The sequence below is a fragment of the Camarhynchus parvulus genome, chromosome 17 (genome assembly GCF_901933205.1).
Source record: "Camarhynchus parvulus chromosome 17, STF_HiC, whole genome shotgun sequence".
In the NCBI taxonomy this organism is placed as follows: Eukaryota; Metazoa; Chordata; class Aves; order Passeriformes; family Thraupidae; genus Camarhynchus; species Camarhynchus parvulus.
This window is the reverse complement of record NC_044587.1, coordinates 1,580,199-1,599,546: the sequence shown is the minus strand read 5'-3', so window position 1 is coordinate 1,599,546 and position 19,348 is coordinate 1,580,199. Positions and strand designations below refer to the sequence as shown.

The 19,348-nt window shown below is 57.4% G+C and overlaps 2 protein-coding genes across 2 annotated transcripts; one reads left to right on the top strand and one right to left on the bottom strand.

The window, feature by feature from the left end:
• The first annotated feature begins 2,150 nt into the window (after positions 1–2,150).
• On the top strand, positions 2,151–12,292 carry PTGS1 (prostaglandin-endoperoxide synthase 1). Its single transcript, XM_030961326.1, has 11 exons — positions 2,151–2,286; positions 6,802–6,918; positions 7,040–7,180; positions 7,921–8,064; positions 8,418–8,599; positions 8,686–8,769; positions 9,086–9,332; positions 9,615–9,901; positions 10,541–10,688; positions 11,026–11,399; positions 11,477–12,292. Exons 1-10 carry the CDS (start codon positions 2,178–2,180, stop codon positions 11,379–11,381), a joined length of 1,815 nt encoding a protein of 604 aa, XP_030817186.1. The 5' UTR covers positions 2,151–2,177; the 3' UTR covers positions 11,382–11,399; positions 11,477–12,292.
• Positions 12,293–14,844: 2,552 nt separating this feature from the next.
• PDCL (phosducin like) lies at positions 14,845–19,264 on the bottom strand. Its single transcript, XM_030961315.1, has 5 exons — positions 19,183–19,264; positions 18,656–18,699; positions 18,173–18,347; positions 17,381–17,562; positions 14,845–16,491 (listed from the first exon to the last, which is right to left on the bottom strand). Exons 3-5 carry the CDS (start codon positions 18,339–18,341, stop codon positions 15,940–15,942), a joined length of 903 nt encoding a protein of 300 aa, XP_030817175.1. The 5' UTR covers positions 18,342–18,347; positions 18,656–18,699; positions 19,183–19,264; the 3' UTR covers positions 14,845–15,939.
• Positions 19,265–19,348: the final 84 nt, after the last annotated feature.

The following is a 19,348-nucleotide window of genomic DNA, read 5'->3' as shown; positions in this document are numbered from 1 at the left end:
GCGGGGCTCTGGTGCGTCCCAGCATGGCTCCGAACCTGCCTTCTCCGTCCTGTCCTGCACCGCAGCCCGAGGGTCATTCCCGCACCATCCCGGGGCTCTGGGGCCGGCACATCCCCGGGGCAGCCCCGGCAGCCCCGGAGCAGCCGGGGCCCCAGTGGGGTCTGTTCGTCTCCTGCTGTCCCCCAGGACACGGCAGCGAGGCACACGTGGGATTTGGCAGCACTGCACTGGAGATCCCCTCTCTACTCCAGAGTGGTGTCAGGGCATTTGCTGGCCAGCCCCAGCGCCCAGGTTGCCTGTGGCAAATCCCCAGATGTGCCCTCAGTGCCTCAGGTGGCCCTGGCCTTGCTCCAAGGCTATGAGAGCACAGCCTCACACAGCCCCCGAGCAGCACCACCCTCCCCTGCCCTGGCTGGGGACAGGAGCTGCTCTGGGCACCCAGGGCTGGCTGCCACCCTGGGACTCGAGGTCAGCACCGTGGGCCGCAGCTCAGACAGAGCCACGGGAGGTCTGCTGGCAGCCGGGCTGGCACCAGGGAGTGCAGCGGCTGCTGCTTTAGAGCTGAGCACTGGGCGCTGGAGTGAGGGGTCTGCCTGCTCGAGAGACACCAGGAGTGGTGGGGGTCTGCAGGACACCCTGAGCCGGCAGCAGAGCCCCCTCCCTCCCCAGCCGAGCCGGGGCAGCCCCTCCATGGCAGCCCCGGCCAGACAGCGGCCCCGGGCTGTGCAGCCGTTTCCGGCATTGTGCAAGAGAGTGGTTATTGAAAGCCGGTGACAGGGAAAGGAGGGGCAGCGAGAGCGGAGCGCGGCTGGAGCGGGACATCCCCGAGGGCTGCGGGGCTGCCCCGCTGCGGGAGGGGGTCAGGCTGGGCCGGGTCACGCGTGCTGCGGTCACCAGGGTCAGCATCGGGTGCGGGACAGGAGGGGGACCGGCCGGAGCGGGAGCTGGTGGCGCTGCAAGAGGGAATGGAGGTGAAATACACAGCCGCAGCATGAACCACTGCCTTCCTTGGGGCTGTGACACCCTGGGGAGGCTGGCAGGGGGCAGGAGCAGCCGTGACTGCACCGACTGCACACATGCAGCAAAACGCGCCCCAATTCCCGGTGTGAGCTCGCCAGTGGGAGCAGAGGCAGTGTCCCCACCCTGCGTGAGCGCATCCAGAGCCTGCTGAGCTCATGTTTATGTCATGGCTGGTGCATTTGCCTGCTGAAGCTAGATCTGAGGCCCTTGTGCATTTCTGGACACCTGTGAAAGCCACTTGCTCTGTGAGGGCACTACTTCCCTGCTGCTGAAAGCCGCGCAGAGGAATCAAGCGGGATCCAGGCAGGAACCGCGCTCCCCCAGCCTGCCAGGGCTTCCTGCAGCTCAGCAAAACCCGCGATAATCCTCTCACACAGCCGGGCGTCCGCTGGGGTCTCTGCCGCTGAGAGGCTCAGCAGGCTCCGAGCTCTGGGTTCCACCAGTCTGGGGACATCCCAGCCAGGTCTGCGGCCCACCGTGCTCTCGCCCACCCCAGAGCCATGCAGAGCCTCTCCCAGCCCCACTCGATTCCTGTGCGGTGGCTGCTGTCTGCCCGGGCCGGGCTGGCTGAGTTCTGTCCGGCTCCAGCGGCTGGTGCTGGGAACAAAGCATCCGGGAGGAAACACCCAGCGATGGTTTCACCGATAAACTCAGCTTTTCTTGCCGCTGGCGGTTGTGGGCAGCCGGGCTCCGGGCACAGCCGGACAGCGCTGCCAGGGCAGCCTCTTGCTGCCACTCGGAGGAGCTTAGCCAGGCCAAGGAGTTCGGGGGGGACATGGAGTCCTGGGGGACCGGGGATGTGGAATTGGGATGTAGGGAGACGTGGGAACAAGGGCGTGGGCGTGGGCATGCAGCGGGATGTGGGCACCAGGAGCTGGGTACGGAGATGTTCGGGTAGGTGGGGACGGGGAGGGAAACGAGGGAACGTGGGGTTCCTGGGAGAGACACGGACCGGGGCAGGGCTGGGATGCAGGGGTGGCCAAGCGAAGCAGAGGAGGGGAGCGCAGCCGGGGCAGTCCCCCGGCGGGCCGGGCTGTCGGAGGCGGCCCCGTCCCGTCCCGTCCCGTCCCGTCGGGGGCGGGAGGCAGCGCGGCGGGGGCGGGGGCGGCGGGGCCGCGCCGGGTGCGACGCGGGACGCGGCGGAGCTGCCTCTCGCCATGGGCGGTGGGTGCCGGGCCCGGGCCCCGCCGGCCGCGGGGCTTAGGCTGCTGCTCGCCCACGCTGTGCTGCTCTGCGCCGCCGGGAGCGCCGCCGGCACCGGCTCCGGTACGCGGGGCGGGACCGCACCGGGAAGGAGGGAGGGAGACGCGGGGGAGTCGGTACCGCTGGAACGGCGACATCCTGAACAGGGGACATGCGGCACCGGGGGGGCGAGGGGACCTGGTCCCGCAGGGTCCAGTACCGGGAGTCCCGGGGAAGCGGGGAGCGCTGCGGGGCGGGCGCTGCGGGACCGGGCCGCGGTCCGGCGGGTCCCGGAGGGATCGCACTCGCCGCCCCCGGCTCGGCCTCGCCCGCCGGTGCCCTCCGTGTCCGGGGCGGACGGCAGGCAGGGTGGGCAGGGGGCTGGCAGGAGCCCCACGACCACCGCCCGGGTCAGGGGGCCCGCAGGTTCCGGCCCGTCACGCCCGGCTGGGAGCAGAAGCGCCCGGGTGGAACAAACTTCCCCGTCCGCCTCCCGCGGGGACCACACGCAGGGCCCGGGGGAGACATCGCTGGCCCGAGGCGGCCGGGGACGCACGACAGGGCTGGATCCCCGCCAAGAGCGCGGCCACCCCGGGCTGAGGGGCAGTGCCCGGCTGCTTCCTGCAGCCTCCCGGCCGGGACGGGGCTTCTCCAAGGAGAGGGGGACAATGGCCGTGCGTGCCGGCAGCCGGGGCCCCTGCCGCTGTCCCCAAACACACGGCTGGTGACACTGCAGCTGGGAGCCAGGTTGGAGGGCTGGGAGCAGCAGGGGTGGCTCTGGTGGCCTCAGCCATCGTTTCCTTCCCAGCACCACGTGCTGCCCAACCACAGGCACACCAGGAGATGGTGAGAAATAGTGCTGACTATGGCAGGCACCCATGGAGTGTGTGGTTAAATAAAACCCTTTCTCAAACCCATGGCCAGCTTGCAGGGGACTCCAGGAGCTGGGCTGTGACCCAGCAGGGTGGACAGCTCCAGCCACCAGAAACAGTGGGGCTGGGTGACCCCAATGCTCAGTGACACCAGTGTGGCTGGGGAGGTGGCAGGCACCCCACTGCAGGGCACATCAAGCACATCTGCTGAAAGGAGAGCCCCCAGGGGATGGACCTGGCTGTCACTGGCTGGGCTGGACCACAGCTGGTGGGGACAGGCAAGGGACAGCCTCTGCTCTGCTCCTTCTCCACCTTGGCCATCTCTTTACATGTGTTTTATCTTCCTGAAAAGTTCCTCCGGGAGCTGAGGACAGCTGGGCCAGCATCTGTGTGTCCTGCTGACCACAGGACAGGGCCTGGGGACATGCTGAGGACCCACATGCCTGAAGCAGCTGGGACAGATGCAGCGCTGGAATGGTGCAGCCCTGGAGCTGACTGCTGCACAGCACGATCAAAGCAGATTTCATTATGTGGGGGGAAAATAAATACCTGCAATACATGATGTACAGGAAAAGACGGCTTTTTTCCAAGCCTTAATTAGGGAGGGAGATATCTGATTGAGAAATTAGGGAACTGTGCTGTGCCCTGAGGTGCTGTCAGCAGAGTGTCTGGGCTCTGCTACTCCCCAGTGTTGCACCAGGAGGACCACAGCCCTAATCTAGTCCTCGGATCTGCTCTTGAACACCAAATAACAGGATGTTGGGCTGAGGCTGGGATCTCCTGCTCGCTTTATATTTGCTGCTCAGAGCACTTTACTTGACTCCTCACTGGCTGCACCTTGGCTCTCAGCCATGGTGTTTGTTCTCTGTAGACTTTTCCTCTGGCTGTGAGCAGAGCCAGGCTGGTCCCAAGGTGTTTCTCAGTTTTCCCTGCAGATATTGCCCTTGGCTGCTGACTTGCCTTCAGGGGTGTAGTTTTGTTCAAGCGTTCTTGCAAAGTAAACCTGAGAAGCCATTGCACAACTCAGGCTGCCAGGCAGGAGCAGTGGCAGCACCCCAACATCACCGTGTGCCCGAGCCCCAGCCATGGGGCAGGTGGGGCACAGACCCCACTGCGTGGAGGCAGAGGGCGCCTCTGGCAGAGCTGCTTTGCATTCATGGCTGTTTCCATTGCCTGTGGTCTGCATCTCCTCTGAGCACATCCCCTCTGCAGTGGGGCTCACAGAGAGCCAACCTGGGCTGCAGAGTGAAGCCAGAGAGCCCTGGAGCTGTGTCACCCCTCCAGCCCATCCCGGGCAGGCAGCCTGGCTCAGGTGCAGGGGCAGGATCGTGGAGCCCACGTGGAACACAGCTGTGGGCCTGGCACGCTGCTCCTGCTCCTGGTGCTGCCAGAAGTGGTTGCAGATGACAATCTGGCTGTGGTGTGTGTGCTGTGAATAGTTCGTGGGCCCGAGAAACCTTCCAGGATCAGACAAACAAGTGCGTAAGCGTTCCATGGCCTCCAAAGCCTGCGGCAGCGCAGCCACGTCCCATGGAGCGAGCCCGGCTCCGTCCCGGCCATGATTCACCCCAGGTTGCTTTGGCTGCGGTCTGTGGAACGGATGTTGTCCCCAAATCTGGCATTTTTCAGCGGTGATGGAGCGAGCGCACCGGCCCTGCCGGCACGGAGGGGCCGCGCTCCCGCTGCAGCGCCTTTCCCCATACCTGGAGCCGTCCTGGCACGGCCAGCGCAGGATTCCTGGCCGGGGTGGGGAGAGGCACGGAGCTGCTGCAGAGGGAGGGAGGCTCCGTCAGGATGTGATGGGGCTGGTGTCGCGGGCCAGGACACGCTCCAGCCCCTTCCCACCCTTTTGGCTGGAACACGCTGCTCCCACCCCGCCTCGGGGACCCGGCACTGACACTGCAGTGAACCGTGGGAGGCGCGGCCCGGCCCGGCCCGGCACGGCACGGCACGGCACGGCACGCCGCCAAACCCGCCTCGGAGGAGGGCTCGGCACGACTGCACTGCCACCGAGCCCCGCACCGGGGAGGGCCCCGGCCGAGCGAACTTCTGACTCCCCTTATCAGCTGGAGAGACGGGGCAGGACTCGACGTGCTGCACTGGAGCATCCTCCCAGCCCACCAGAGCCCGGCTTCCCCCGGGCTGCAGCGGGCACGGGGCTGCTCGTCGGGGCTTTCACCGGCTCTGCAGCAGAGCCAAGTGTGGAATTACCGGCGTGGGAATAGCCCAGAGGATGCTCCAGCTGCGCTGCAACACCTCCCCCTTCCCAAAAATTCCCATCTTGCAAAAATCTGAACGGGTGGTCTGACCTTAATTTGTCTGAGATAAATAAGATCCTGCCTGCTGCCTCCCGTCTGGAGACATGAAAAGATCCAAGATGAAAGGGAACCTGATGGAAGTGCTGGGAGCTGAGCATGTCTTTGCAAGTCGGGCCCTGTGCTGGGAGGGATTTGGGACCACAGGGCTGAGCACAGCCCAGCAGAGCTGCAGGCAGAGCCCCGGGCTCCCTGCCCTGCCCCGAGCATGTGCCTGCTGGGACACTGAGCAACTTCACAAAATTACATTTATTTTCCAAAGATGTTAATTTTTAGCTGCAATTTCCTATGGAAAAAATGTGGTTTCTGTTCTGCATGCCCATCCCACCACCCCAGCAATGGAACTTGTTCCCAAATTCCAGAAGAACCTGAAGCAGGCCCGGCAGGGATCTGGCGAGCTCACGAGCCACATGGAGCAGCTGATGGGCTCAGGAGACCATCCTCCACCAGCTGTGGCACTGGGCACACTGGCAGTGGCTGTCGGTCTCTTCAGCAGTCGGGGTGTGCTGCCTGTCCCCCATTCCTGCAGCCAGCAGCTCCAGAGCTGGGCACTGTGTTGGTGGCACCTGGTCCATGAGTGCTGTGTGCCCTGGTGGGGCTGGTGGCCTCCAGTGTGCTCTGACAAAGCCAGGTGTGCAGCCCGCTCTGGGCTTTAGGCACTTCCCTCCTGGCACAAAGGCTCTGTCCAGACCTGGCCTGGTGAGTTGAGAATGCCACTGGTGAGGATTTCAGGAGGCAGCAGTGACAGAGAACATCCCAATTTCCAGAGCACTCCTTTGGCTGATGGAAGGCAGAGGAATCTCTGGCCATCCTGGACTGTGTTTCTACATCTCCTGAGGTTTCCGCTCTTGGAGGGGCTGCGGATGGTGGAGTTACAAGGATCTTCCTGCTCCAGGACAGCCCAGAGAGGCTTGGTGGGGATGGAGCTGCTCAGCGTGGGAGCTGCTCTGTGCCAGGGGGTCTCCCTGTCCCACGTCATCCCACCGCCCTGGGAAGGGCTGCAAGGGGCCTTATCTCGGCCCTGCAGGCTGGGCACGAAGGTGGTGGAGGAAGGGGCCGGGCAGGAGCCGGGAGTGAGCCATGAGAGGCCCTTTCCATCCGCTGGGGGCAGCGGGGCCAGGGGGCCCTGCCAAAGCAAACGGCCCTGACAATGGCTGTTGTTATTAACACGGTGGCTGTTGGCACGGCTTTAGCTCGGGCTGGGGCTCCGGGGGCACAGCAGCCCCCCAGGCACGGGGGAGACACCCCAGCAGGGCAGTGCTCGGCTCCTGCAGCACTGCAGCTCCTCTCCTGAGCTGGACCCGCTGGGCTGGGTCCGAGGCACTGTCCCCCCTTGAGGAGCCGGGAGCCAGTGGATGCAGAGATGTGCTGGCTGGATGGTGATGCCTCTCTCTCTCTCTCTCTCCCTGCAGTGAATCCCTGTTGCTATTTCCCCTGCCAGAACCAAGGAGTGTGTGTGAGGGTCGGCCTGAGAGGATACGAGTGCGACTGCACCCGGACCGGCTACTACGGGCTCAACTGCACCTCCCGTGAGTCCCTGCCCCAGGATCTGCCACCCGTGGGTGCCAGGGCAGCACTGTGCCCTCAGCACTCACTGCTCTGGGTGGGCTGGCTCCTCAGCAGGGAGAGTGACTGCTCTGTTTCCCCCAGCTGAGTTCTGGACACGTCTCCACAACTTACTGAAGCCCAGTCCTGCTTTCTACCACTTCATCCTGACCCACTTCAAGTGGGTTTGGGACATTATCAACAGCACCTTCATCAGGGACACGCTCATGAGGCTCGTGCTGACAGGTGAGGGGTCGGGGAGGGTCTTGGGGTTCAGCAGGGCTCGAGGACCCCCTGGCATGCACAGATGTGTGGGTGTGGATAGCAGGGCTGCAGCAATGCTGAGCAGCTCCTCTGAGCAGGGTGGGCATTGGGCTTGAGTCAGCTCAGCAGGAGACCCAGAAGGTTGTCACCCTGCCCTTCCATCACCCTATCACACTGTCACTGTGCCCAGGGCAGCTGCCCAGCCAGGCTGCAGTGGGGTGTAGAGGGTCCCCAGCACTGTGCCAAGCTGCCAGCTGGCTGGAAAACACGAGCAGTCCTTGGCATGCTGCACTCCCCAGGCCAAGGAGCTGCTTCACAGCTGCACAGAAAGCAGCCCATGGAAATATGGCCCTTGTTACTCATGTCCCCATATTCATCACTTTGCATAAATATTTAGGTTCCAGCTCTTGGAGCCGTAGCGACACGCTTGCAAGGCTCCGGCTGTTGGCTTCATCATTTCTAAGGGTTTGTCATCTCATCCATCATCCAAGGATCCACTTAGCACATTAGCACGAGCCCTCCTTTCCTGCAGGGAATTGCAGCCTTTAAAAGGCTCGGAGCAAAGCCCAGGACACCCACATGCCTCCACTGCGGGTACCTTTCTGCTTTTTGGGGTGCCAGGGGCCGTCTGGCAGCTCAGAGCAGGCGGGCAGGGACCAGGGGCAGAGCCTGTGTGTTGCTGCCTCAAGCCCCACAGTGGTGACCCCCCTCTCTCCTTTCAGTTCGTGCCAATCTCATCCCCAGCCCCCCCACTTTCAACTCTGACTATGGCTACATCAGCTGGGAGGCCTATGCCAACGTCAGCTACTACACGCGCGTCCTGCCGCCCGTGCCGGACGACTGCCCCACGCCCATGGGCACCAAAGGTATGTGGCTGCTCCAGGCACGCACACCCTGAGTGCTTCCCACCCAGCCACGGCCAGGCTTTGGCTGCCATGGACACTTCTGCAAAGCACCACTGGCAGTGCCACGTGCTGCCCCTGTCCTGCCCAGACTGGCTCTGCTGCAGGAGGAGATTGATGGCATCTGGATTGCTGTTGGGACAGCTCAGGCTGAGCTGCTGGGACATGTCACAGCCTGTGTGAGAGGGCTGCAAGGTCTCTGTGCAGATGAGTCTGGGCCTGATGCTGCAGCAGACACCACCAGCAGCCCTGCACACAGCAGCAGTACCTGGCTGGGTTGGCACTGGGCATCTTCCCTGAGCCTCCATCCTTTGCAGGGAAGCTGCAGCTCCCTGACCCCCAGCTCCTGGCAGAGAGGTTCCTGCTGCGGCACAAGTTTGAGGCTGATCCCCGAGGCACCAACATGATGTTTGCCTTCTTCGCCCAGCATTTCACCCACCAGTTCTTCAAGACATCTGGGAAGATGGGACGTGGCTTCACCAAGGCTCTGGGACATGGGGTGAGGATGTGAGGGCAGCAGGAGTGAGGGGGTGCTGGGGTCCCTGTGCCTCTCAGGGCAGCCTTGATGCCCTGCTCTCTCCACAGGTGGACCTGGGACATTTGTACGGGGACAACCTTCAGCGGCAGCACCAGCTGCGACTCTTCCGAGATGGGAAGCTGAAATTCCAGGTACCACCCAGCACAACTGAAACATCCCAGCCCTGTGAGCCAGGGCTGTTTGACACCCATGTTCCTCTGGCACCTCCTGGCAGGCCGCAGCCCTGATGCCCTGCGTGGCTGCTGGCCGGGGGACAATCTTTGGGGTGCAGCTGCTCAGATGGCAGCAGGCATTTGGGGCTTTATGAGGGAAGTGTTTCCATTCCACTCACCTCTTGCGGGGGAGCTGATGTGGTGCCCTTAGGGAGGAAGCTTGTGGCTGGGCAGGTTTTACTGGGATGTTTTTGTCCCCTCTGCCCCTTCTGCCCTGTCGCTGCCGTGTCCCCAGGTGGTGGATGGCGAGGTGTACCCGCCCACGGTCAGCGAGGCCCCGGTGCACATGGTGTACCCGTCGGGCGTGCCCCAGGAGCAGCAGCTGGCCGTGGGGCAGGAGGTGTTCGGGCTGCTGCCGGGGCTCTGCGTCTACGCCACGCTCTGGCTGCGCGAGCACAACCGCGTCTGCGACCTGCTCAAGCGGGAGCACCCCACCTGGAGCGACGAGCAGCTCTTCCAGACAGCGCGGCTCATCCTCATCGGTGAGGAACTGCCCCCGCCCTGTCCCACCCCCTGGGCGGCCCCCAAGGACCCCCACGCTGGCCAGCCTCTTCTGGGGGTAATGGCCAAACTGCCTTTGAGGCAGTTCCTCTGGCATCCTTCTGGGAATCGCTTGTTTTGGTCCATATAGCAAAAAAATTGGCTTTGGTCCATCCAGAATGGTCAGGAGGAGGTGGATGGCTGCTGTGGTAGATGTGGGTGACATCTCAGGTGCAGAGCTGGTGGCTCCTGCTGCTGCCAGCTGCTTCTTTTCTGCTGCCCAGGGGAGACCATTAAGATCGTTGTTGAGGACTACGTGCAGCACCTCAGTGGGTACTACCTGAGCCTCAAGTTCGACCCCGAGCTGTTGTTTGGGTCCCAGTTCCAGTACCGGAACCGCATCGCCGTGGAGTTCAACCAGCTCTATCACTGGCACGGGCTGATGCCCGACTCCTTCATCATCCAGGGACAAGAGTACAGCTACAAGCAGTTCCTCTACAACACCTCCATGCTCATGGACTATGGCGTGGAGGCGCTGGTGGAGTCCTTTTCCAAGCAGGTAGCAGGAAGGGTAAGGTCCCGCTCTGCGCTCCCCAGGAGGGACACGCGTGCAGTGGTGCCCATGTCACACCGAGTCTGCCCAGGGCAGCACCCCATGGGCACATCAGGAGCCCTCCCCCCAGCACCGTGGCGAGGCTGGCCCTGGCAGCCCCAGCTGCTTGCCCTCGCTGCTCTGCAGTAAACATTCCACCGATGCCAGAGCCTGTGGAAGCCGGGATGTCCCCGTGGAGCCGCGGGGCCTGGAGCAGCGCCTGGCACTGTTCTCTGCTGCCATCGCATGGATGTTTTCTTCCAAGCGACTGCAGCTCCATTCCTCAGCCTCTTTGTGCCAAGCAGCCCAGCTGAGGCTGAGCCTGAGGCCCTTTGGGCATTTGGGTTCTCCCAGTGAGCCTGAAATCTCTCTCATCTCCTCACTGGGTCACTGTCCATTGGAGACTTCTCCTGCCCTGTGCCCTGCCCTGGGAGCAGGGCTGGCCTGACCAAGCTGCTCCACAGTTGGTTTTTGCACTGCTCACCCTCCTCTTGCTGCTGCAGTGAGGTGCTGGGGTCACAACGCGAGCCCAGGATGCTTTAGTGTGGTGGCCCTCTGGAGCTGGTGCTGGTGCTGCCCTGTGCCTGATGTGTGCTCCTCCTTGTCTCTGCCCTCCAGATCGGTGGGGGACAGACCATCAATGCCAATGTCCTGCACGTGGCCGTTGGGGTCATCAAGGAGTCCCGGCAGCTGAGGCTGCAGCCCTTCAACGAGTACCGGAAAAGGTTTGGCATGAAGCCCTACAAGTCCTTCCAGGAGCTGACAGGTAGGGCTGCAGAGCTGCTCCTGGGGCTTTGCTGGGCCAGGGCAGGGGCTCTGTGCCTGTGGGTGAGTACCAGGCCATGAGCTGCCCCTCTGCCCCTGGGCTTGGAGAGCTGCTCCTGCCCATCCCAGCCCTGCCTGCTCATGGTCCCACAGTGGGGCAGGCTGGGCTGATGCAGGGGTGTCAGGGGATGCAGGGGTCTTTCCTCCTAGGGTCCCTGGCCTGGAAGTCAGGCTTGCCACTGCCTGCGAGGGAGCCACCCTCCCTTTGCTCACTGCCAGGCCAGTCCTTGCCAGGCGTGATTCTCTTGCTAAAGCACTCTGATGTTCACTTGGTGCAGGAGAGGAAGAGAAGGCAGCAGAGCTGGAAGAGCTGTATGGAGACATTGATGCTCTGGAGTTTTACCCAGGCTTGCTGCTGGAGAAACCCCAACCCAATGGCATTTTTGGGGAAAGCATGGTGGAGATCGGAGCTCCATTTTCCCTGAAGGGGCTTTTTGGAAATCCCATCTGCTCCCCAGAGTACTGGAAACCCAGTACATTTGGTGGAGCAACTGGCTTTGAGATCGTGAAGACGGCATCCCTGGAGAAGCTCGTGTGCCTCAACGTGAAGAAGTGCCCGTACGTGGCGTTCCACGTGCCTGACACCGCGGAGCACGGCAGCCCCAGGGCTGCTGGATCCTCTACAGAGCTCTAGCAGGGCTGACCTGCCCAGGTAGGGACTGTCCTTGCCCTGCTGCAGGCTGAGCTGAGCTCCCAGCCTGGTGCTGAGGATGCTGTTCCTTCCTGCAGCGAATGGTGGGGATGCAGGAAGCTGCTGCCCCTGTGCCTGCCCAGCACACGTGCACAGCTGGGACAAGGAACCACAGCAGTCTCTCCTGGAGGAGACCAGAGAGAAGCATGAGGTCAGATCTCCAGACCTCCTGTGTCATGCTGGCTTGGACCCTGACACGTGCCACTGGCTGCCAGCCTGGGGCTGCTCAGAGTGAGATGCTACCTCTGTGCATACAAAGGGATGGAGTCTCTTCCATCCCAAAATCATCAGCCTTCTCTGCACTAACAGCTCAGCAAACACATCCTCTCAGCACACAGAGCCTGCTTCTGTCCTCCTCAAACAGAGCTCAGCCCTTGCCCAGCCCAGCCATGTGGTAGCTGGCAGCCACTGTCACTGGCCTTGATCCCCATCAGATCCTGGTTAAGCTCCAGAAAAAAGGACTTTAAAATAATAAATGATTTTAAAAACTCCTCTATTTGTGGCTGTGCCCACCAGCGCTGTGCTGGGCCATTGCTGACTGTACCTGAAGCAAGAAATGGAGCAACTTCTCCCTTAGAAGCTTCCACGGGGGTCTCTGGGTGTCCTGAGGCAGTTTTGAACTTTGCTCCCCTCTGGCCACTCCCCAGCCCTGTGCTGCTCAAATGCCACAATTCAGTGTTTGGACACTGCTCTCAGGCACAGGGTGGGATTGTTGGGGTTGTCCTGGCCAGGGCCAGGAGTTGGACTGTGATGATGTTTGTGGGTCCCTTCCAGGTCAGGATATTCTGTAATCCCATGGTGACACTGCTTAGACCAACATTGTGTATTTCTCTCACATAAAAACTATCCACACACCAATCTGGCTGCCTGGGTGTTTTGTAGACATGAAATAGCCTCAGTCTGTAAGAGAGCATGCAGCTGCAGCTCCTTCCTCTGCTGTCCTGGAGGAGGGCAGCACTTCTGAGCCTCTGCTCCATCCCAGCAGCATTCCCAGGGAGGTGTTACAGGAATTTTAAACTAGGGAGGTTTAAAGGGCTGGTGCCTTGGCAGGGATGTGGTAGGAGAAGTCATAGCAAGGGAGAACATGTGCAAGCAGAGACTCCCAAGGCATGAGCCTTCTCACTCACTCTCTTTAACCCTTCAGAAATGGGACAGCATTACCGGGATAGCATCTGGATTTTAGTTTCCTAGGGGATGTGGGGAGCCAGAGAGGCCAGCAAGACCCCAGAGGCACAGCAGGCAGCTTCACCTGCCCTGTGCTCCCAGTCGCACTGTGCCGTGCAGAAGTGCTGAGCAGCGACGCGAGAGGAGCACTCGGTCCTTCCCCGGGCACGCCCCCAGCCAGCCGAGCACGAGCAGCTTCCAGCTGTGCTTCCAGCTGTGCTCGTGACCGCCTGCCCCGGCAGGGAGCTGCTCCAGCCCCCAGCATCCTTTCCTTCCATCTGGCGACAGGCACAAGCTCGGCTCGCTTCAGTTAAACCACAAACATCCTGCGTTTGCTCGTGGCTATCGGGGCTGCCAGCGCTGCCTCGGGACAGCTGATAACGGCACGAGAGCCGGCAATGGCCAGGCTGCTCTCTGCCACCAAGGAGGAATGTTCCACTGGGATAGCTCGGCTGAGCCACCACTGGCAAGCCTGGCACCTCTTCCAACCAGTCCAGGACAGCAAAGCATCTCCCTCCTGCTAGCAGGAAAAGCTTTGAAATCGTTTCTTTGAAGGCCCAACATGTACCAGCCCCAGGCACAGCATCCAGCACACAATTGAAACCTCCCCCAGGAGCCCAGGCACCCACGGCCCTGCACACAGAGCTCCCCCCAGCCCAGCACTGCCGAGCTCTTCTGTTGTCTGTGCTGGTTTTCCAGCCATGGCAGTTGCAGAAATCACTCCCACAGTCACCAGTTTGTCCAGCACAAGGTACAGCCACATCCAAGGCAGTGTTTGCACCCACACATGGCGGTGTTTGGTGAGGCCACCAGCACCACCGACCATGGCAGGGGCTCCCTGCTGTGCTCTGGAGAGGAGAGTGCTGCCAGAAGTGCCCTCTGTTTGAGCTCTTGGTAAACACAGCTCGTAGGACAAGCTCTGTGTTTTTAAACAAGCCTCTGGGGAGCCCAGCTGTGGCTTGCCTGCGGTGGGGATGGACAGGGACAGGAGGATGGGGCTGCCTGGGTTCCTGCAGCAACAATGAAAACATGCATCTGGGGTTGTGTGGCCTCAGAGGCAATGATTCACGGAGCAGGAGGAGAAAAGCAATCCCTCCTTGGAGGGAGTCTCCAGACTCTCCCAGCCCTCCCCAGCAGCCCCCCTGCCACAGGATCAGGCCAGTGACTGCACAGGAAACCTTGTTTGAATTTTCAGCAAAGGCATATTTTGAACATTTTACAAAGAAGAGGCAGATGTGTAATCTTTGCTAAATTTTGTTCTGCACTGCCTGGCAGCCATGCTGGCCCCACAATTATATGTCTATGTTGAGCTCATCCTGGGATTTCATTCCTGCCTTGCCAAGCAACCGTCCATGCTTCCTTGTGCCCTCACATTCTGTGCCCAAGCTCTGCTGTTTGTATTGGAACATCATGAACTGTGAGCAAAGCCAGGTGAGGGCCTGCAACACCCACCATTCCTGGCTGCTTCCCTGCACTGCACCGCTCCTTCCAAAACAGAACATTTCCCAGAGGCTGCACACCTACATGACAAGTGCTTTTTCAACTCCTATTTATAGAACTCCTTGAAAATTCAGCTTCAAGAAAGGGCAAAAGCAGCAGCAGCAGCTTTTTCCCAGCCCAGCCTCCTCTCCCTGCTCACAGCTGTGCATGAGGCCTGTGCATGGACGAGCAGCAGGGTTAGGGCACAGCTTCTCTCCTCTCACTCCCCTGTGCTTCTTATATTCTTCCAGATCAATGATTCATTGCATTCACACCTTTTCTCTTCTTTTTGCTACTGGCACTGCAAACAGCCTCTCCCCTACCCGAGCACAGGAGGTTCCTCACCAGGAGTCACCTTGCTCCAGGCCACTGGACACAGAGCAGCAGGGGAGGGTTTGATCCTGTTACAGTTTTGCTGCCATAAGGGGCCAAAAAAATGCACTTTATAAAAATAAAAACTTCAAAGCAACTCAAGCAGACAGCTCTGCCTTGATCCCCTTGCCAAGACAGGTTTTGTGATGATGCTAAAATGCACCCTGTCTGCACAACAGACTTCACTGAATCTCACTCTGGATATGAGTTACAGTTACTTTGATATTTTCCTTAAATGTGCTGATATCCACACTCAGTGATTTAATTCCATATAACTTACACAGGGTTTTTTTCTGCAATTCTCAGATGAAAAGAAATAATCTCTCACCAAATTTGAAAATCTGGATTTCTGCCAGTTTCCTTAAAACAGCTACAATCTGTGCCAACTCAGTCACTTTAAACTACAGATTATTTATTTTTCTGCTCATACTACTTTTTAAAACACAGTTCAAATAGATACAGTTAGAAATTCTTCTTTTTCTAGCCCAAGATCCATTCTTATTAAGATCCTATTAGGATCCACAGACACATTTGCAATTCTTCCTGGTGTTCCAAAGTGCTTTACATAAAAATTGCAATTAAATGTAATCATTAAACATGGCATTACATTGGGTCATGTATTTAGGTAATGATAGTCTACTTCTACTACTGAAGGCAGACAGAAAAGAACTTTACCACTGTTTTAGTAATTTTAGCATGGGATGAAATTCTGAGGTTATTCAAGTCCTAATTCTGCATTTTGCCAACAAGATTCTCCTTGCTGCTGTTCAGCACACACATTGCAACTCTTTGTAGCAGGCAGTTTCTCTCAAGAGGCAGAGCTCATTTTCTGATCAAGTGACTACTAGGAACTCCAAAGATGGGTTTTAGAATCCAAGAATGTATTAAGAGCTGTAACTGCATTTATGTCTCAGGAAAGGTTAAGGGAAGAAGAACTCTCTCCAGCTGAAAAGCAATTTTCAGGATGAAGCTAGGGGTTGTCGTTATTTGTAACTGAGAAAGGAACAAAAATTTAAGGCCATTGTTAGATACTCCCAGGAAGGAGACTGCAAACTGTGGAATGGGACATGGAACCTCACACTTCTAACTGGTGCAGTTCAGCAGCAGATTAGTAAGTCTTGAATGTTAAAAACTCTTTTATTTGCAGTCTCAGTTCTTATCTTAGGGAGTTGGTGGCCACATCTCAATTGAAACATGCAAGGACGCTGAGACATTGCCACAGACAATTTCCTAAACTGACTGAATCATGTTAGAACTTTGTGTTAAGTAAAACACATTTGAATTGCACAGAAATGAGACTGTTTTAGTTGTAGCTATGGAATTAATTTGAGAAAATGTTAGGAATTTGCTGTTATTTTTAATGAGCAAAAGTCAAAGCGCATGAAGGGGAGGAATACATACCCACACGATGGAGGAGAGAGAACAATCCCTAGCACAAGAACATCCCACAGCACAACTACACCTACGGGCCCTTGGCATAAAAGGCTCAGTCTATTTCCAGATCACTGTCTTCACTGTAACATGCAGATGGATTATGTATAGAAGTCAGCAGCAGTAGGTCTTTTTCTGGCAGCAAACCACACTCCTGCAGAAAAGCCTCCAGGTCTACAGCAAAAAAATCTTCTCCCAGCTGGTCGGTGATGCGCACAAAGTTGCCAATGAGCTCCCCTGCCTTGTAGACCAGCAGGGCTGGCAGGGCATTGTTAGTGAAGCGAGTGCTGGCACCAATGAGTGAACTCTTCACTCTGCAGAATTTCACTGTTGGGTACTCAGCAGCCAGGCAGATCATGCAGCCATTCAGGGATTCAGTGCCAGGGATATCATCTTCATAAATATGGATCATGATCAGTGTGCTCTTATGCTCTTTGTCCACGGTGTCCAGAAATGCTTCCCCACTGGCGATCTCAAACACCTGCTTGAATTGCTGCCCACTGTACAACTGCTGCCTCATCTCCTCCATCCGCTGCTTCCTGTAGCGCTGCAAGAATTCCTCATCATCCTCATCATTGTGGATCATGCTGTATTCCTGTAAAGTCATCTAAAAAACACACAGAGATTCCTGAAAAACATCTGCACCACTATATGGGTCACTTACATAATGAGAAGATAAATCAAGAGGATTAATGTGGGTTGTTCATCTTTAATAACAGTAAAGTGCAACCCATGAAGGCTCAAGCACCCTGTGTATTACACTCCATTCTGATCTAATTAGAAACCATGTCCAGGGGGAACAGCGATTTCAGCCCCGGGTATTCCAGTTTCCACAAGCTGCACTAATAACACAAGTGGCTGCTCCATGCTCCCACTTTAATCCAGGTTAATGGTGGCCATGTGCTTTCACTGAGCTGGGAGCGCTGATTTGGAAACTGTGCCTGACCTCAGATGAGCTTCTTTCTCATCAGCTTCTCATTTAGTTTTTCAGTTAACATTTGTGTCACCATTGTGCCTGTAGAATTGAAATTAACAGGATTTTATGTATTTTATACCTGTTCACTTGCCTGCATCACTCAAAATACAGGAGAGCACAGCCAACTTTCACCATCTGAAGCCACAGACATGTCTGCAAATTAGTAACTTCTCTGACTACAACCGAGGGCTAGTTAACAGCCCAGCAGATTAAAACCATTCACTACATCCAATATCTGCAATTTCTGGAGCTCAGAATTCTCAACACCCACTTACTAAATACTAAATTAATAACTAAATTAATAAGGGTTCCTAGTTTCAGGCAGGGGAGGCAGCATTCACAGTTTTGCTGTACGAGTCTTCATATTAATCCCCTGAAGTTGACTTGATCAACAGATAAGAAATCTGGAAAAAGCTTTTGGACTTCCTTGGTATTGCAGCTAAATCACTTACTTGTTATCACAGGCAAACGAAACTGTTTAATACTTAAGTGGCATTTTAATTCCTTTGTGCCATCCTACCTTTCCATTGATTTTTTCCTGAAGCTCTTTCTGCTTCTGCTGCTCAGCCTCGTCATCCAGGTGAGACCTGCAGGTCATGGAGAGCTTCTTGATGAGCCTCTCCATCTCCCTGCGCTGCTCCTGCCGCTGCTCCGTCTCCAGCTGCTTAAACCTCCGCCAGTCATTGATCACTCCCTTGGGACCTGCAATCAGGTGTGGAGCCATTTCGTGTAAAAAAGACAATACAATTTTACCCAGCAGTTAATATCAAGGAATAATTTGTAAATCAGTAAAACGGTGACCTGGTCATAAATGTTTTTGTAACTATGCAAAACATTGAAATAAGTAATTTGCCATTTGCATGTCCTTGAGTTTCTATCTGTTTTTTTAACAAGAAGGCTACAATTTACTTAACTAGGCTACTTTTGTAATTGTCCCAAAGATTAATATCTGTGCTCTTGAAATAGAACCACCAGCCCACAAGAGTTCTCCTGTTGTTAGCATGGCTTTCATCAGAACAAAAATAATGATATATTATTATCTGAATTGTACAAATCAGCCTTGTCTCAGCTTTATAGCCAAAACCTGACTGCTTCAGATATGATGCTGAATTTGAATTCTCTCATAGGAGAAGTCAAACATTAAAAAAAACAGCTATTCAAAATAAAGTTAGACGACAGCCAGAACCGGATCACCCTCTGACTCGAGTATGCATAAACCCAGGAATTTCATTTGAATAAAAGAGTTTTAGAAGAACATACAAAATTTCCAATCAACAAGGGATTTACAAAAGAAGTACACTGATGATGATACCTGTGTTGACAGCGCTGCCATCACTGCTGAGCTCCACCTCGCCCACACTTTCAGGAATGCTGCTCTCCCCTTCTTTATCCTCCTTCTCACTGTCTTCATCCTCACCTTCACTGCTGCTGTAATAATACTGCAGCTTCTCGCCAAGCAGTTTATCATCCGCAGTAGTCATTATGCTCTAAAAATAAAGTAACAAAAGAAAGGATGCATTTCTGATCAAACACGCATCACGATGGTCCTTTATTTCCTCAGGGCAGTTTTTAACCCCGGGAGAACACAGCCCACTCTCAAACAGCCCTCGATGCTGTCAGTCACCTGGGTTAATTCTTAAGCCACAATTTAAAACTCAGTTTAAAACCTCAGAGCCTCACTGGACAGCTCCATCAGGCTGATTCCCAGCTACTGAGTATTACTTGCATTATTTAACAACAATTTATCTGAGCTGAAAAACTATCAATATAATTAAGCAATTTAAAGCGTTCCGACCTGTATTCCTTTCCAGTCTTTCAGAGACAAGCTTCTGCCAAGACCTGGAAGAAGAAATTTTAATCAGATCAGTTGCTGTGGGCTTATGCTCGATGGTGCAGGGGTCTCCCAGCCAGCCCAGGCCGTGTGTGTGTGACACAGCCCGGCTTCCCGGTTCTCCTCCCCATGGAGTCAACCCGGCTCCCGGTTTTCCTGCCGGACGCCGCAGGCTCCGCGGGAGCTAACCCCAGATTCAGCCGATTACAGCGCCAGATGGCCCGGGATTACCGGGACCGCCCCGCAGCGGGGCCGGGCCTGGGGCGGGACCTGGGGTGGGTTGGTTGGGGCCGGGGATGCCCGCGGGCCTCGAGCGAACCGGCTCGGCTCCCCGCGCCCGTCCCGGCCGAGCCCCCGCCCCACGCCCTCCCCGGGGAGCCGCGCCCCGCCCGGGATTCTGCGGGGCCCGGGAGCACCGGCCCGAGCGGCGCTGCCCGAGCGGAGAGAAGCAAAGCGGCCCGACTGCCCCGGCCCGGCTGCCGCCGCCTCACCGCTCCCGCCGCCTTCCGGGGCCGCTGCGCGGGGCACGGCGGGAAGGAGGCGGCCGGGGGAGGAGCCGGGCCCGGCCCCGCTGCCCCCGCCCCGCGACGGGAACGGGAACGGCACCGGCACAGAGGGACCGCCCGCCCAGGGAACGGCACCGGGCCCCCGGCCTCG

Bases quoted from the DNA above. Each gene is read 5' to 3' on its own strand.
- PTGS1 (XM_030961326.1), top strand. From the start codon at position 2,178: ATGGGCGGTGGGTGCCGGGCCCGGGCCCCGCCGGCCGCGGGGCTTAGG. The intron at 2,287-6,801 runs GTACGCGGGGCG...CTCTCCCTGCAG, and splicing joins CGCCGCCGGCACCGGCTCCG to TGAATCCCTGTTGCTATTTC. The intron at 7,181-7,920 runs GTGAGGGGTCGG...CTCTCCTTTCAG, and splicing joins CATGAGGCTCGTGCTGACAG to TTCGTGCCAATCTCATCCCC.
- PDCL (XM_030961315.1), bottom strand. From the start codon at position 18,341: ATGACTACTGCGGATGATAAACTGCTTGGCGAGAAGCTGCAGTATTAT. The intron at 17,563-18,172 runs GTATCATCATCA...ACCTGATTGCAG, and splicing joins TGGCAGCGCTGTCAACACAG to GTCCCAAGGGAGTGATCAAT. The intron at 16,492-17,380 runs GTAGGATGGCAC...TGTGTTTTTTAG, and splicing joins AGGAAAAAATCAATGGAAAG to ATGACTTTACAGGAATACAG.